Genomic DNA, 19,526 nt, shown 5'->3' with positions numbered 1-19,526 from the left:
TGGCACTGGACACATTACTGGTTTCTTTGGAGTAGATCAGGCCTGGTGTCGATGCTTGAAAACATCCACAACAGCTCAGTACTGCAGCACACAAACATTTCATTCCCCTAAAGCGTGAATTACATGACAAAAATACATCCGTGCGTGCACTGACAAACACACTCTACCGACTAATAATAAAAAAAACACTACAACAACAAAAAAACTATGGAGCACACCGGAATCGAGGAGGTGAACCAGACGCACCAGCAGCAGCATGAACCCATCAGCTTCGGGATCGACCAGATCCTTAACAGCTCGGACCAGTCCAGCGGTTGCATGCTCCCTAACCGGACCGGCGACCCGGATTACGCACTGGCCTCTAATGTCTACAGCAATGGGTACAACAGCGTCTACAACCCGGCTTGCTCCATGACGACGGCGGCGGGTCTGGCCGGCTCGTACAACGTCAACATGAACATGAACGTCAGCATGAACATGAACGTTAACGTGAACTCGGGTGGCGCCGGAGGGGTGATCCGGGTGCCAGCGCACAGACCCATGCCTCCACCTCCGCCACCCGCCGCCGTCGCACCCCATCCGCCCCCTTCGGCTCACCCGCCGGGTATTGGACACGGCATCCCATCGGTGCCAGGGATGGGGATGGGGAATGCTGCAAACTTCACCTTCCCCTGGATGGAGAGCAGTAGGAGGTTTGCCAAGGACAGATTAACAGGTAAACTGATTTTTTTTTTTTTTTTTTTTTTGCAACACCTGTAGGCTGATTTGTGGTTTTCTCATTAAAACGAGATGTAGACCAGATGATTACATAACATACACACATCAAGGTGGGTGCGTTGTTGCACGCTATATTCCCCTTACATAGACAAGCAAAGCAAAGCAAAGCAAAGCGTGAGTTATGAATTCTCTAACATTTGTGCTTAAAACAAACCCTGAACGGTGAATAGTGCAGGCTGAACTGGGCCTTAATAGCTCCACAAAGTGGGGCTGATTTCATCTCTGTAATTTATAACAAATCATATGCACACAGAGTCAGTTTTATTATGAGGGGCCAGCCTGACAAACGAGAGGAGAAATTGACATGGACATGCTGATGAATCAGTATTGGACAATCACTCTCCATTTACAGCGGATGACGGATAACGACGTTCCCCGTTTTTTCATGAGGATGAATGATTTTTTTTTTCTTGCTTTTTTTTTCTCTTCTTGCTTCTTCTGCGAGCCAATTGACAAAACAGGAAGACGAGTCATAATAGTAATAACACATGGCAGGTTAACACAGACAATGGCATATTATTATTACCATCATTACTATAGCTACTTTCACTATGTTTATCGCTCATAATAATAATACAGTAATACTCCAATTCTATTTTATTCCAACTTGAAATGCAATTCCTCACAACAACAAAAAAAAGATGCATAATCCATCTTCAGTCAACTATTAAAACACCGTGTTCTCCATTCATTCACTTTCACTGGACTCATGACGCTCAGACTCAAAACTCAATCAACCCAAAATCTCCAAATCTCCAAAAATGTCTCTAATTGCTCAGTTAGTCTCTGTGTAAGATTGTCAATTTATAGGATTAGCTATAAAGCAACAATGGTTGCAAATGATGCAGCAATAATATAATAATGATAATATTATAATATATTATGTAGACTCTAAAATATATGGCCTACTATAGAGTTTAATTAGATCTCAAATAGCCTTTAGGCCATTTTTGACTCTTAAAAAAAAAGAAGAATATTACAATTAATTATTAATTTATTCTTTTAGATTACATTTTGTCATTTTTATTCTACTGTTTTCTACACTGTCAATAATCTGAATGACATAATTATTAATTTAATTATTCTAGGTAAATGTACACCATTTTTCATGCACTATAATCTACAGTATTCCCTTATGGCTGTAAAACAATCATCAAGTTTTCTTTTTATTACACAGTGAAGCAGTTTTAGTATTTCATTCACTCTTTTTATTTATTTATTTAGGCATTTTTCATTTTTAGGGGAGCAGCAGCTAAATCTTTATAATTAAACATATTTCTTGAGCTCGTGCGTTATAAATACGATCAAATTCAACCTTTAATTATAACAACTGCTGTGATAATCAGACTTTATATGTGAAGTGGTGTCTGTCTTTTTATTAATTTACTATCTGGAGGACGAGAAGGAGGAGGAAGAGGAGGAGGAGGAAGAGGGGGGGGGGGGTCCACTGGTCTTTTTCGCATGACCTCATCGTTATGAAGATGAAAATGAAGAACATCATGGATTTGAGCCCCTCTCCTCTCCCCACCAACCCACCAACCCACCTCTTCCTCCACGTTCACCCCCCCCACTCCCCCACCCCCCAACCTCCATTGCATTAAATATTCACCATTCCGTTCTTTCTACCTGATTAATTATTAAATACAGAGGGACGATATGTCAACTGCAAAAAGATACAGTGTAAATAGGCTTATCAATTTTACTCATAGTCACAGAGGGCCTCTCGTTTAATTTCTCTCAGCTTTGTGTCGCTGTAATTATTTCGCAGCTTATATCTTTCCACTGTATTGATCAGCCAAAGATCAGCAGCAGCAGCAGCTACACACACACACACACACACACACACACACACACACACACTGCTCGCTCTGGTTCCTATAAAAGGCCGTAAATCAAATGGACTATCATCTATCCTGATGGGCAAAGAGAACCCATTTTTAAATCTTTATTCATTCTCTGTTTCTTCTTCTTCTTCTTTTTTTTCTCTTCGCTTTCCAAGTTGAAATCGGAGGAGACAAAAAAAAAAATGCTTCAAACATCTAAACATTTTGCCAAAAAGCCCACAGCTCTGGCAGCCGTGGGTGATTTTTTTTTCCTTTCCTTCTCAGAGATGTAAACGAAACCATTTAAGTTGCACAATATCTCGTTTTTCACCCTTGGCATGTGTCCTCGTGGCATAAAAATTCATGTTATACAGTAAACGGAGCCAGTAAATCACTATAACCACAATGTTGGTAGACTGATGTAAAGGATTAAGACATTAGGGGCGTTAAAGCTATCATTTAATCCATCTCTAAAAATAAATAATCCTTGTTTATGTACTGATGGTGTTGTGCTGTTCATGATCACCAGCAGCAGCTTTATGTATTTACTCACACAGCTTATCTCACTCTGTGTGGGGAAGAAATGGATGAATCAGACTTATAGTTGTTATTTTTCTAATATCATAGAGGCGCGAAATTTCACCTCCAAATAATGTGGCACGGAACGGCACAGCTATGAATTATTATGTCTATTAAGCCTATTATTAAGTCTTCTTCTTCTAATTCTTTTTATTATTATTATCATTATTATTATTATTATTATTATTATTAGTAGTAGTAGTAGTAGTAGTAGTAGTAGTAGTAGTAGTAGGCCTAGTAGTAGTAGTAGTGTTATTTATATCAAAATAATAATATTGTTATATATATTTTTAACTTTCAACGATGTGAATGACTCCAAAAAAATATACAATAACACCCTTAAATTTAGCAGTACTCCTATTAGGCCAATTATAATGTTAAAAACGATATTTTGCAGTACAGTCCTTTAAAAAATATACAATAAACGCCCCTAAATTTAGTTCAAATGTGTTAATAATATTTTGCACTACAAAAAAGTGAAATATCATAAAGTTTGAATTCGTGTAGCTAAATAAAATGAACAATTAAAAAAAAAAAAACCTGAAAAAAACAAAACCACTTTTAAAAGCGAGCAGTGTGGTAATAATAATAAAAATGATGAGATAATTATAATAATGATAATAGAAGATAATGTGGATCGTTTGGGCATCTTGACAATAAACAGAGCCATAATACAATATGTGTAGCTCAATAGGCCACGTAGCACCCATAAAAAACATAATTAAACCATTTTTTTCTCTCCTATCTAATAAATCTCAGTCTGCGTGTTTACGGCAGCAGAGCAGAAAGAAATATGATTTTATTTCAGTGTTGAACCCTGGACTTCTCCTCCTGTCCTGATCCTCGGTGTGACAAGAGACAGTGTCCCTGCCTTTTGTCCTGTATAGTGTAATAAATAGCAATATATGTTCATGTTATATTTCAATATCCCCTTTAGAATCCTTCACGGATATATTTATTAGATTGCTACAAAGGTAATATCCGCAGTGGGGAAGGGAGGCGCTGTCACAGAGAAGTGTTATTAAGTATAAGTGGTTTTATTATGGGAAACATATTCTCCACGGTAGCATTTTATTCTGTGATATGCTTATGCTAAATTGTATTACCCAGCCAGCAGATTTTCTATTCTCGCTCATTTTCTTTTTCATTTCACTAAGGTTTATTTCCTTTTTTCCTTTTTTCCCTCCTCCTTTTATTATTTTTTATTTATAGGAACAAGAATTTCTCTCTTTTTTAAACACAATAAATGCTCCGATTTGATTTAGGATTTAGTATTAAAGGCTCGTGACCTCTTTCATATCTGAGCAGCTTATTATACACATTTGCTGCATTAACTGTTTTCCAGGAAGAAGAAAAAAAAACATTTAGCAATTAAGAAAAAAATAATTAACACTTTAACACAGGATATATAGTTCTCGCACAATCACGTTTTATTCACAAAGTTCGTCATTAATAATAATATACGAAATTACAGGCGTGCTTTAAGAGCTACCTTTGATAAATGTGTGTGAGTCTAAGTCTCTCTAGTCTATGGGAAAAAAAACAAAAAAAATACATTTTTAAAAATAGAAATCAAATCTAAACTTATATATGCTTTTTTTTGGGTTTTTTTCATAAAGCCTCAGCCCTCATTTATGTGTAAACCTTAAATATTACATTATAAGTAAATTATAGCAATATAGTGACAGCTCACTCTGAACTCCTATTGAACATTTAAGGCAAAATAAATTCATACACAGTCAACATATTTCAGCGCTATAGGAACAGCAATACATAAACATTAGCAGTTAATTATTATTATTATTATTATTATAATTATTGTGGGATTATCTGCATTCATTTTCATTGGGGCAGTATTTTACTGTAATTCATTATAGATGTGTGTTTTAAATAGAGCATATTTGGTATCTCTGGGATCACACAGGCTAAAACATTACAGCGTCTCTTCTCTTACAGCCTATATAACTCACTGTCCCACTAGTAATAATAGTAATAAATAAATATGAGATCATATCTAACTCCTGGACAATCTTAGTCTCACACCTTCACTCAAAACATTAAACATGACTGATGCAGTATCGGTAACATCACAGTATCACATATATTTAGCAGCATTTAACACACTGTAAGCCCTTTTCTTTGCAGTTGGCAGGTACAAAGAGTCCTGCTGCATGTTGTGTTCCACTTGGGTTGCCTCCGAACGTGCTTGTATGTGCCTGGTCCATTAGTTAGCCCACAGATGGCCTGAAATAGCCGTCTAATGCAGTATTATTTAGCCAGACCTGCCGCTGGGAGCAACAACAGGCCTGGTTGCTCTCAGCATGTGACCCCCGTTAAAGCTGCAACATAGTTTTTGGCAATGAGACGCCAACTAAAAAAGAAACCACTGTAACCCAGTTAAATGCGTTTAATGTTTCTATATATAATGGACATTTCATAGAAAGGTCATAATATGAATTGGATTGGGAAGTACAGGAGATTTAAAACATGTCATTAAGTGGAATGAGGTTATATAAACTCAATTGTAAGGCCACAGAGGTGCTGTAGTACACTGGGAACACCTATAGGAATATTATAGAAACATCAAGGGAATATTGTCACTATAAACTCATCATTAAATACCAGAGATGCCTGTCTAAATCCCAAAAGAAATATTAGAAGGATACAGTTACCATTTTACTATGATTGAGCATCAAAGCAACACAAACTGTAAAAATGTGAGAGTGTTTTTGTTGCTATGGGAGATTAAAAATAATAATGAGAAGAAGGAAAAAAGAAGATTTTGTCACTATGGATACACTATATATAATAAATCATGATGAGTTTTCATTTCAGACACTAAATCTGCTGCTAATTTACACTCAGGTAATTTTAACTTTACGTGACCCACTGTAGGAGCACATTGCAGCCATCCATCTTTACTTTACAAATCATTTGCTCGTGTGCGCCTCAATTTGCCACTCGTGTTCAGCACCATCAGGGGACGAATGCAGCTCCCTGGAAATGACTGCAGAGCGCATAATAGCTTCATGTTCCATTTTCCATCCAAATTGTCATCCTCTGTGTGGCAAATGAATTTTCAGGTCGCTGAAACTCTGAGATCAGCTACAGCAGCAGTAGCAACAGCAGCAGCAGCAGCAGCAGCAGCAGCACGTGGCCCTCAGGGGACACCTATGCAGATGTTTTCATATTCATTTTGGCTCCTGGTGAGCTTTTCTGACAAAACAAAAACAAATAAACACCCTGTTAGACAGCAGGAGAAACAGCTTGCTTGGGAGAAATGACACAAAGATACAGAGAGAAAGGGAGAAAGAGACAGAAACAGATTTTTTTTTGCTGTTGATTTCCATTCTGCCTCAAAATGAGAATGTGGCTAGGGAGTGGATCTATGGCCAGAAACGATCTCATTACATTTATTGATCTTCTGTTTACCCATGGCTGACAAAATAGACAGGATTCATAGATATTTTATGATGCAGAAGATATGTTGTTATTAATACCCAGATACAGTCATAAGTGAAAAGTGAGGCAGTGATGAGGCACAGCTAGAAGAAAAACACAAGAGTTACCACACGCAATTTACATTTTAAATATGTAAGTTACAGAAAAGACAGAAAATAGCAGAGTATGTGATGTACATGCATATGTTGTTTATTTATAATAATACATGGTTTGCTCTATTTCAACACACATATCTGTAAAATACTGTAATATACTCTGTTTTATGCTTTCCTGCAAAAATGATGTCTATTTATGCTGCTTTATATAGGACATTATGAAAAACAATTGTTGCAAGTTTTAAATGTCAAATGTTTTATATGGAAGATTTTTATTGTTTAAACATTTAATATATTTCATATTTGATTGCATCTGGAGGAGAGAAAAAATTATGTTTGTTATATGTGTTATATTCCAAAAAAAATCCTATTGTCTTATTTAGGCACTTAGATTATCATGTGATACTGCACATATTGACTGTTGACATAGACTTCAATGGGTTGATGTTGTTAAAGTGGTAATTTAATTCATATTTTCACTTCCACATTGTCTGTGAATGACCCTTATTGTCTTATTTTGATTGGCTGACCAAGATCTGCTTGATTTATCTTTGTAACCATGCTACTTGTCATTTATTTTTCTAAATAGCAGATATCTCATTCTTTTCCAAAAGCTAACTTAAGAGACTAAAGCAGTAAATCCCATTAAAGTAGACTCTGTTCATCATTCAGGCCTCCTTCATGTGATTAGCTGCTTTGCGTCGGTGCCCGCCCGGCTGCTGCTGCTGCTGTTGCTGTGCTCCAGATGTGGGACCTTACTGTGTCTCCCTTTCCTTTAGGGGAGCAGGGTGAGGAGAGCCGAGCAGGAGAGGCCACGGAGGGCCCAGGGGCCGCCGGGTCCCTCTGTCCGCTCCCAAAGGGAGACATCGGCAGGGTCCCTGTCTGGAGCACTGTGGAGACATTAGCCAAATGCTATTACCCCGAGCTCGCTCACTTGCGAGAGAGCAATGGCCTTCTAGCAGACTATCCTTTCCCAAAGGGGGCTTGCCCAGGTGAGTCACCCCTTTTTCCCCCAATCAATCATCTCCCCCACATCACCCATCTGTGTCACAGCTCATTTGAAATGCATCCTGTTTGCTCGGCAGAGCTGTTGGTTAATGTGGTGTGAACTTTAAATAATTTGAGGCTTTATTTATAAAAATTGAAATGATGATGTATACATAATTGCTAAATTATACCCTGTTGCAAGCAATATTACTAGCATTAAATTGTTTTTGGAACTGATACTGCTTCAAAATGTCCCTCTATGACTTTTGCTTGTACTCCCTTTTTCTACAAACTAGTGTGCTGTTTGGTTTTTCAAAATCTGGCAGGGGAATTGTAGTTGTAATTACATTTATCTTCTTCAATTGGTAGCTTCTGGGCCCTCTCTTAGACTCCCTAAGCACACAGGCTTTTCCAGAGTTAAGACAAAATGGACAATAATTTTATCTAACCAAGGACTGGAAAACAAAATTGTTGGTGCACATATACAAACCAAACCTCAAGGGAAATAAGTTTATACTTCAGAGGCATAGATCATTCCAGGTTGGAATTGGTAATAACTGTTTATGCTAACAGACATTAATCTTAAACCTAGTCTAAACACCACAATCAATAACTTTATTTACAATAGTTAATACTTTCTTAACAATGTGATATTCAAAACTCATAGACATTGTTTATAAAGTAAATTGAAGTCATATAAATCTTCCTGTTACTCATTTGACCTCTTTTTTTCAGCAGCCCTCTCACCGTTCTCCGTGACCCGTCGCATCGGCCACCCTTACCAGAATCGGACGCCGCCCAAAAGAAAAAAGCCTCGCACCTCCTTCAGCCGGGTGCAGATCTGCGAGCTGGAGAAACGATTCCACCGGCAGAAGTACCTGGCGTCAGCCGAGCGCGCCACCTTGGCCAAGGCCCTGAAGATGACGGATGCACAAGTCAAGACATGGTTTCAAAACAGACGGACAAAATGGCGGTAAGATCCCGGAAGATAGTCAATTTGATGTTTGATGAGAGTGAGAGTTCAGCATCCATTAGTGCAAAAAAAAAAGAGGATAGTAAAGATAAACTTCCGCTCTTTCTTGCCATTTTCACTTCTGCATGTCATATTTTTTCTTCCACATGATCTATTAAAGCAAAACAGAGAGGCCATGGCAGTCTTTCTTTATGAGGGCAGGATGTAGATGTACACTCAGAAGAGCCACTCCTTCCACTTTTTTCTCCTGCCATAAATTGACAGCACTCAATGTGTCTCTGTTTTGCTGTTGGATCTAAAATGTTTACTGATGTTTCTCTTTAAACGCACGTCAAATGACCCGCAGCTGAACCATTGGAGGCGTCGTACAACTCAACACCTATTTTGCTTAGCTTAGCTGCCAGTCCGGGCCAGTTCGCTTGACCAAGCACAATTACTCGAGCCTCCTAAAAGGCCTTTTAGAAACTTGCTGTCCAAAGCAATACTGAAACACTCACAGGAGGAATTGACTGCCAAGTCCGTAGACAGAAAAAAAACCTCCTCACTCCTTCACTTCATTTTAACTGTTGTTTATAGCCATTTGGAAGTTAATGAGTAGGAAATCAAATTATGATGCCCTGCCCTTAGTTAAAGGGACAGGGTACATATCTCAAAAGCATATTCAAGACAGTAAATTACCTTTTAGGCTTTTTATTCTTTAAATGGTCCTTACGCGCCTTAGAATTTAATGCTTAAAACTTAATTTTATGGCTTGTTAAGAGTTTATTGGCCCCTTTTGTCTTGGGGAAACATATAAAGAATCATTTAAATGTGGTGATCCGTTTTAAAAGTTAAATAAAGAAATCAAACAAACTCTTAAGCCAACAATCAGATCCAGCCATTCAGACTTTAGCAGCGAAACCTGTACAAAGAAACCTGTACAAAGCCAACAATACAATTAAATTTAAAAAAAACCTACTCCAAGTCGCAATAAAAAATAATTTGCTTAAAATAAACGCTAACCTGAAAACAAGACTGAACGGCATGTCACAAGTAACGAGGGAATTGGCTTAACTCATTTTTCTGATTTCCTAGTTTTGCTGAGATTTATGCGCTGTTTCCCTGCTGTGTGCACCTGATAGGATGAGCGTGAGGGATGTCTTTGCATGACGACTACGCTAGTAACAAGAGGATGATCAAATCAACAGGCAGCGAATCAGATTATGATAATGCTGTTAACAATAATGTGTGGCTAATGGGTGGAGGTTGGTGTGCATGAAAGAGTGCTTTAGAGGTGTGTTTCCGCCTGTGATTCCTACCTGCCATTTTTACTTTGTGTTCATTCATTGATCGTGGCTTGTGTTACTAATAATTGCTGATAAGGATTATTCAGAGCAATTCTTGGTTAACGTTAGCATGCACACAGTCGAGAAAATGTTGGAATTATCAAGTTAATGTCTAAATACTCAAGAAACTCCAAGTCAAGAGAGTAAAAAAAACAAATTCAGCCTATTATCTATCATCTTTCTACATCTGGAACATCTGGAATCAAATGGGAGCACAATTTGGAGTTTGCTAATGATTCACCTGGTGTGACTGTTTCTTTCTGGACATTTTCCAACATAAACACGGCAACTCTTCCATTATAGGGACATATCGTTTTAAACCGACCTGTACGTACACATCTGTGCTGCTTTTCAACACAAGGAATATTAATTTCACCACCTACTGACGCAATATACAGGATATAGTATGTTACTGTTAGCATATGCTTGGTTGAAAAGAAAAGAAAAGCAAAGAAAAAAACAGATGTAACTTTTCACCTTGAGGCAGGAAGTGTACTGTTCCTCCTTTCCCTCCCATTAGTCACGTTCCCTCCCCAACACCTGTCACTCATCATGATCAGCTGTCATCTAGCCTGAAGCTGAACTTAATGGCACAGGTGTTGAATAAACATGAATGCGAGTAGTTTACAAATGAACAGGGTTTTTTTTTCTTCTGTGTGACACATGTAAATGCCCTTGTTTTCACCCCTGTTGTTGTCTTGATTTCTTCATTGTTGTTTGCGCTCCCATTAATAGCCATGATCAGCTCACCAAAGATAATACAAATCTGTAAAGGTATCACAAACAATCCTGAAAAAAATCTAATTTTAGACTGATATGTTTTCTGTATTGTGATTTCAAATTAATTGTATCTTGCAATTTTAATTACTCTGGAACAAGTGTGCCTTTTTCTTATTTGGAACATTTTAGAGAGGAACTACAGCAGACATCAATCAATCAATCAATCAATATTTATTTGTATAGCGCCAAATCACAACAATCAATCAATCTTTATTTGTCTGATATCCTTCAATGTAGTTACCTTTTTGACTACTGACCCTTTAAAATTAAGCAACATCGGCTTACAACTGTGTTTACAGCTGCATTTTATTTGAATAGGTTTAAATAATTATTGAGAAAAAACACCTGGTGTGAGCGGCAGTTAGATCCGAGCAGAAAAAAAAGTTAAGATAAGAAAAAAAGATAAGAAAAAAAATCAAACATACTTTTGTGATGTCGACATATGTTTTGTCTACTTTCCTAAAATGTTGATCATTTAGTGACTCAGCTGATTTATCTTATGACATTTTGTTGAGACTTGATCCCCACGTTTTGAACCACAGCTGTACTGTGAACTACACTCTGTCTGCTTAAAGAAAAGTTGCATATTGCTTCTTTATGATGACTGTGTTGCAAACTAGTTCTGGCTATAACTGCTGTGGTATGTGGCATTTATCTCTCTCTAAAAGAAAAAACAATGAAGTAAGTCTTAAGTCCTACTCTGCACCCCTTTGTCTCCTCTATTCACCCAGGAGACAGACTGCTGAGGAGAGAGAGGCTGAGAGGCAGCAGGCAAACCGGCTGATGCTGCAGCTTCAGCAGGAAGCTTTCCAGAAGACGTTGAGCCAGCCTCTGCAGCCGGACCCACTCTGCCTGCATAACTCCTCCCTCTACGCCCTGCAGAACCTGCAGCCCTGGGCAGATGACAATAAGGTGACCTCCGTCACCTCCGTGGCATCTGTAGTGTGAGCGTGTGTGTGAGTGAGTGTGTGTGTGTAGAAGAGAGAGGGTTGGGTGGAGGGGTGGGAGGGCAGGCTGGGAATGAAATGTGTTTATCAAAGTGTCATCAGTGTGAAAGGACAAAAGGGAGGAAGCTCTTCAGTCTATATCTGACGTGTCTGACGTTCAAAAACTCAGCACCATTATGAGATTATCATAGATACGGGAAAATGATGCTTGCTTTGGAAAAAAAAAAGTATGGACATTGTGCTTCCTCACTCATTGATCATTACCAGCAACATGGTGTAGAGAGACAGCTATCTGTTACTGCCAAGACCTACAAAACACTGTATGTGGACATTACAGCACAGGAGCTGTGCTGACATTGCAGTTTGCTGTATGTAAAAATTCAAATGCAAAGTCTACAACTGTTATTTTAAATATCTAAAATATGTTGAATCATTTTCCTGCCTTACACCAAGTTTCCGCTTTCCCTTCAGCTGACGGTCTAAAAGAGAGGAGGGCACTTTATCCCTAAGTGCCAGGAAACAAATGGACACCTCTGTACATGCCCAACTATCAAGACTGCCCCCCTCTCCCTCCTCTTTTGCCCCCTGGAACCTTCACAAGGCGGCAGAGACTTTCTGCCACTAACGGCAAAAAAAAAAGCCTCCTGTTTTTCGCTTTTGACTTTGTACAATGTAGTAAATGCATGTTTCAACCCTTTTCTGTGTGCACTTGGAAGTACCACTCAAGTCAGCTGCTGTCAAGGTGGAACTCCTCAGCAACCGCAGTGTTCAAGTGGTAGTCAATTGATGGAAACCCCTGATCATGGATTCCTCATTATGTTCAATTTAAAGGGTGTTTTATATTAAATGATATTGTGACTTTTTGAAAAGAGAAAACCTCTCTTTGTCTCATTGGATTCTTTCACACACAGTTTTCTTTGTCGTTTGTCACCATCATGAAAACCTGTGCAATAATACTTTATGATTTTAGGAAGGTAGTTAGCCTCACAGGATTGAGCTATGATTACACATTAAAGTTTCAAACCACCCCAAAGGTAAGATATCACCGGATTGTATCAAAAGAACAGCGCAATACCTTTTCTATCCATAAAAACTGATGACCGCAGCTCCCATGTGTGAATGTGAAACAGGGCGTTGCTAAAACAACAGCAAGCATGGCTCAGCAAAAGCCTCCCTGGATAAATAAGGGTTTGTAAATTGGTGCCAACTCAAATTAGAATGAGAATACATAGAAAAGTTGTGCAGCTGCCAAGTGAATATTTGAAAAAAATTAGAAAAAAAAATGAACCGGACCAGTTGTGTGATATTATTGTTGTTTTTTCCTTCCAATTTCACTGGAACACTATAACGAGAGATTTGTGCAACGATTTGAGCAGAACACCTAAACACAGATTAAAGGATAACACTGGTGTCTTTTTTTATTTATATGTAAGCCATCAAGATTATGTTTTACGTTGCTATCGTTACCGCTACAGTTCGAACAAACTCAGCACTGAACTAAAGCTACGAAAAACAAGTTTGGTTATAGTGAGATGTTTTTTTGGCACAGTCATTTGATTTGGTTGTTGTTGTTGTCTGGTTGTCATCATTTCCTGTGTGGAGTGTTTTCGTAGCTATCAGCGCGGCGGCATAACATTATGCTTCGTTTCCTGTCAATCAGCTGACACCCTACATGAGGATTGGAAATATCCTCCCTCAAATAATCCCTTAAATACTTGTCTTCTGACAGGCTCTATCATCACATCGACATGTTTCTTTTATAATTCAAGGATGAAGTTGTATTCGCTTGAACAGGAATTCTTCTCGAGCTTGGCGAAGCAGATATTAAACGCTGTAAAAGGGATGAGTAAATGTCAGCGGAAATGTTAACTAAATATACAATTTAGCTATAATTCTCACTCTGACACCATTATCATTTGTTTTAAATACCTTCATATTTTAGATGCTATAGCTCCCACACCATTTTTAGGCCAACTAGACACCAGACAGCGGTAAACATTCGTTATCACCACATCCATCCGTCATGAAAATTCTTATCACCCAAGTCATAACAAAAACGACCTATCTAGAAGCACAGTAAACACATCATTCAGGTTCTTTGCTCGTAAATGAGCCTTCAACCATTGTGAACGTCACAGGAACCGGGCCTAGCTGCGCCCTATCACCTCTCTTTAACAGGGAATCATAAATTGGCCTCTTGTTAATCTTGGCCCGTGCCTGCTGCTGACAAACTTATCACAAACCCTTGTGACAGACATGAATTTCGAGAACTCCAGAGTAAACATTGTGTACCTTTTGTTGGGATATCATCAGTAGCTGTCTACTCAAGACTCCAAATCATTACTCAGAGCAGGTTGATGATCTGGTTCGAAACAGCTGTCTGCAACTGCAACCACCCCCAACAACCCTCCGCTTTCTCTAAAACATAGGCACAATGTTTAGTCAGTTTTTAAGACGTCTTGCCTGGTTGGGATCCTGTCAATAGCAGGCAGTTCTCCAGGTGACGCCTACTAAACCCCCATTTCCTCTACTCTCTTGTGCTTTCATCTCTCTGTCTCTGATGCCTTGAAGACGTGACTTGGCCCATTTTTGAAAAATTCCTCCCTTTACTGTTTTCAGAAACCGGGCATTGTGTTTTACTACAGGTGCTTAAAGATTTTTTCTCCTCTCTTATCATGGCTCTTTTTTTTCTCACCCCCTGTCTGTCGCCGCCAAAGAGCCCTGTCCTTATCCAATAAAATGTCACCACACAAGACGAACAAGAGCAAGAGGCTCAGGATATATCAGACTTCCTATCAAGCACTCTGTTTTGAACAGGAGCACCAAAAATCTATTCAGCACATACTCCTCTGTTGTGCTCTGTGTCACGCTTCGTCTGCTCCTATCAGTTGTTTCTATTCTTGAAAAATGCAATAAACATTTATGTAATCAGGCAGCTGTTGAAACTAATATGGTTCAGTGCTGCCGGGGTTGGGAGCATCCTAAAAAGACTCTAGCAAACTTCATATTTTATATTAAATTATCACTCCTGATCATTATACAGTTTTATTACAGACTGTTTGAGCAGTGGAATTTATTCAGACAGTCCAATACTGATACTCAGCTATCAAGTAACAATAACCAAGTGTTTCAAACTATTTCTCAGTTGCTGTGTTCCTACATATCATGTAAAGCAGACATTAGATACATTTAAGCCTTCTTCTTTTCGTATATTTTTATACGTATTTAATTAATAAATGATAATTTAGTCTTAATATACTTTACTGGGTTGTCTACTGTTTATATATGAAAAGCAAACAAGAAAAGCTCATGCATAATTGGCACAATATAGTGTCTATGTTTTCTGTCCCATAACCTAATCTATAAAATTACAATTAATCTATCTCCTTCACTGACTCATCAGTTTGTTTATTGAGCACAAGATTTGAACTGTCTAAATAAAGATTTATATGGTTTATCTAACATATTTATTTAACTCCTTTCCCAAAATGTGGTGCATATATGAAACTAGGCATGATACATATATTTTACTTGCAACCACATGTCAGTCCGCAGTCCTAACAGCCATTGTCAGGCTATGAAAGCTGCTGTAGCAATGATTTTGCAGGAAAGCAACCACCGCTAGTAAGAAATGATCTCCATGGAGAATATCACGCTGGTGGCGAAAAACAAATCTCCAGGTTAATTATGAAATCTATGACGGGAGACTTTGCATTAAATGCAAAGTCTCCTGAACTGAGAAATGCAAGGTAGTCTTTCTTCTCTGACATCATTACCAAATACAATAATAATGCACGAGCCTTGGTTGCTACTGTCGACAGACTAAAAAACCCTCCTGCGTCAGTGGCATCTGAACTTTTATCCACCAGGACTTGACAAGATTCAGAAAATGACACAGGCAGTCAGTGCTTCCATATCAGACAGAAATTGAATATAATATTAATAAATGCGTTTAAATTAGTATATAAAATCCTGAAAATAAGAATCATTGTATTTTCATCATCTTAAAATGAACCCCATAATATCTACGTAGGGAGTTTATCCTCTTCCACAGAGGCTGCCATGTTGCACTGCCATGTTTTTACCGTGACTAAGAACAGACAAACCAAACACTGGCTCTAGAAAAGGCCTTTCATGTTTTGCACGAATTTCACAGCCACCACCTCCTGCATGCTTGGAAGGGGAGGATGAGGAGAGAGGTGAGGCAACCTCACTGCAATATGCCACTAAGTCCTACATACTGGTCCTTTAAACTCAGACAGTGGCAGAATTTCAGTTTTACTGAAGAGTATTACTGGATCTCTGGCCGCAGGCCACAACATGTTATGATACTGACTGGAAAACTGGATGGGACTTTCTGGCGCAGTACTGAACTGGTTAAAATCCTACTTAAAGGACAGCAGTTTGTACCTGTAGGTTATTACACACCTGAACAAACAAAAATGACATGCAGAGTTCACAAAGGCTTCATTCTGGGGCCTCTTTCTGTTCAACTGCCATCTCAAACTATGTAAAACAACAAAATGTTACCATAATTATGCAGATGACACACAAACTTACATAACCATATCACCACTGGTCCAATATAAACTGTTGGTTAACAAAGCACTGAATGGTTTAGGGCAAAAATACATTTGTAATCTGCTGCTATGTCATGAACCATTCAGACCTCTCAGGTTGCCTGTGACAGGTCTGCTTTCTGTCTCCCAGAGTCAAAACTAAACATGGAGAAGCAGCGTTCAATTTTTATGCTCCACATATCTGGAACAAACTCCCAGAAAACTGCAGATCTGCTGCAACTCTCAGTTCTTTTAAATCAAGGCTGAAGACTTTTCTGTTTGCTGCTGCCTTTTATTGAATCAAACTTACACAGTCCGTAACTTTTACTCTCTTGTTTGTATCTGTCTTATTCTATTTTAGCTTATTTTCATTTTCTATTCAACTCTTCTTTATTTTAACATCTTTTTATATTGACTTATATCACTTTCACATTTTGTTTTGATGCCTTTTCTATTATTTTTGTAAAGCAGTATTGAATTGCCTTGTTGTTGAAATGTGCTAGACAAACAAACTTGCCTTGCCTTGCCTTCCTGCCTCACACACTGCCAAACTCTATTAGATCATTGTTAACGTGTTGACATGTGAGGCTTTGTTGACGAAAGGCTTTTCTTGGACTGCTACTGCTGAGACTGGTTAGTTTGAATTTCTTGTGTGGTGTTTAAAATAATAATCACATTACAGGGGAATTCTGAACTACTCACTCATATGTTGTTAGCTCTAAATCTTTATTTCTACAGTAACTATCATCTATATTAGGTTAAGTACATTATACAATTTGATCACGTTAGTAGTATTCTGCAATGCAGTGCATGTATACGTGTTTTTACATGTGAGTGAAAGCTGTGTTTTGAAAGTATTGGAAGTGGCACACCTGAAAATTACGGTAGTTTTGCTCCACTGGATGTGAAAATGTTAACAGGCCATATTTGATCTAATCTATTTCAACCGTGATGGAAAGTTTGATTCAGCTTCAGCACGGCATTCAACAAAATCACAGATGTGTGTTTGTAAGTTCCTCCATGTTCACTTCACTGCATTTTATTCATTGATCACCAACATGAGCAATGACTGAGAACCACGGTACGATGATGATGATGTATGATGACTGATTCAGTTTTGTTATTCTGTAAATTCCAAATGTATTATGACTCAACATATTCTTCATGATATCTTGTGACTTCTTGGATAATGTTTGCTTCAAATTATGCTAACTTGTTTGACAAGACAGATGAACATTTTTGTAGTTTTAATAATGGCTGCAACAAGGTCCAAATCTGGTCAACTCAAAAACAACATTTCTTTTAAATGCCATAGCTTTCACTTCAAGGAGCAAAGGAGATTTGATTCATTTTCAGCAAATATTTACAAATGAGTGATTCTGAATGCTGTGTGATACCTTTTTGAATTACAAGTCATCATATTTTGGCTACATTCTTTGATACGATCATTATTAAACAACTGCTGGCTGCTGTAGCAAGAAAATCCAGACGCATGGAGTCACTTCCAGCTGAGTTAAGTGAAGAATGAAGAACTCTTTCTGCAGTCTGACAGCAAAACTTCAGAGACTCTACCTGCTGACATGACATGCTTTCCCGATTCACTCTCTCTCTCTCTCTCTCTCTCTCTCTCTCTCTCTCTCTTTGTCTCTGTCTCTCGCTTACACACACTCACAAATGCACGTACACACTCGCATATGCATGTACAAACAGCTACACATATGCATGTTTGCATACAAGAGTACATGCAGGGACAAAAACCAAATATGCACGCTCAAATGCATACTCAGACACATACTGTACACATGCACACTCACAAATATTGGTAATGTAATAGTAATAAGTCACTTTTAACTATTAGATTTGGCCATTATTGCAAAACATTGTAGTGTAACTGGAAACAAAATTAAATATTTCATATTTTGATGCTGAATATAACAATGTGTATCTACTTTTGAAAGAAGCTGTATAATGATAGATAAACAATTATATCAATGTATATAAATAAAGGTATTTCTTATATCCCTGCACCTACATTTATCGTGCAAAGTCAAATGTGTTAAGTAAGTTGATGGGCAGCAACTGTATATCACTCCTGAGAACTGATCTGCAGACGTGTCCTGGCAGTTTGTGACACATTAAAGCCTCCTTCAAGCTTGCAGTCATGCATGAAGACCAGTCATTCCTTTTAGGTAACACTGGTACTGTGGCTCGGTGACTCAACACCTGCTGGTTTACGTGCGAGCTACCAACGCAATGTGAGGTTCTGAAGACATTTCACAATTTAAGCTGCTCAGATGCTGTTTCACAATTCGATTTCAGACATTTGGTGTTCAACATAAATAAATACAGCAAAGAAAAGTCAAGGTGAAAGGCTTGTTTTTATGTCCAGGTCTCTTATAACATAAACAATGTTGCTAATAACGAATTTGAAAGGTCAGGAGACAACAGAAAAGTGCAGTGGGTAAACTGTTTGGTAACTAAATTTGTCTTCATTTAAGTGCCTGCTGTAGTGACTTTGAGTAAAACAACAAATTCCAACCAGCTGCCTCGTATAGAGAGTAAGACAAAGACTCAAGAGTTATTATAAATAATAATAATAAAAGGGATATTTTGAAATCCTCTGTCTTTCGGCCACATAATTCGGACATGAACCCAATGATGTTCTGGGACACGTCATCGTTGATGTTTCCTGAGGACAATGGGTGTTTTAGGTGTTTCACTCAGGCGTCAAAGCTAGCGTTGATCACACCCTGGCTTTTGTCTCAACAGCATTGGCCTGCAGATCACTCGTCCTCATCCAAAGCCTTGTGGAAGCACCTCTCCGAAGCCTCCATGGTGGACTTGGTGGACTTTTGTAGTCCCTTTTGCACAGTGAGTGGCCAGCAAAGCCGCTAACCCAACTTCAGTGGTGGTGTTTCTGACTGCCACATATATAATTATACTATGATTTAAATTATACTATGCCTTCAACCTAAAATAAAATATATGGTCATGAATTAAATAAACATCTTTAAGTGTATTACCTGCAATACACTTGAAGATGTTATGAACTCTCCAGAAGCAAACAGAGTAATTTATAAAATTAGAATTATTCAGCATGCAGTTTGTAAAGTTTCACTAGGTTAATTTCTCCTTTAATATCTGAGACTGCAATGACTGTCCATTTTATTATCAATATTTTTAATAACCACTAAAGACTCTTCAAAGGCTGCAACTGCC

The 19,526-nt window shown here is 38.2% G+C and overlaps 1 protein-coding gene across 1 annotated transcript; it reads left to right on the top strand.

Annotated features, from left to right (window-relative positions):
• The first annotated feature begins 207 nt into the window (after nt 1-207).
• On the top strand, nt 208-11,749 carry tlx2 (T cell leukemia homeobox 2). The gene is made up of 4 exons (XM_053323347.1): nt 208-715; nt 7,516-7,728; nt 8,459-8,696; nt 11,533-11,749. Exons 1-4 carry the CDS (start codon nt 208-210, stop codon nt 11,747-11,749), a joined length of 1,176 nt encoding a protein of 391 aa, XP_053179322.1.
• Nucleotides 11,750-19,526: the final 7,777 nt, after the last annotated feature.

This window comes from Scomber japonicus, chromosome 8, assembly GCF_027409825.1.
Source record: "Scomber japonicus isolate fScoJap1 chromosome 8, fScoJap1.pri, whole genome shotgun sequence".
Taxonomy (NCBI): Eukaryota; Metazoa; Chordata; class Actinopteri; order Scombriformes; family Scombridae; genus Scomber; species Scomber japonicus.
The sequence above is the reverse complement of the archived record's forward strand: the minus strand, read 5'-3'. Positions and strand labels throughout refer to the sequence as shown.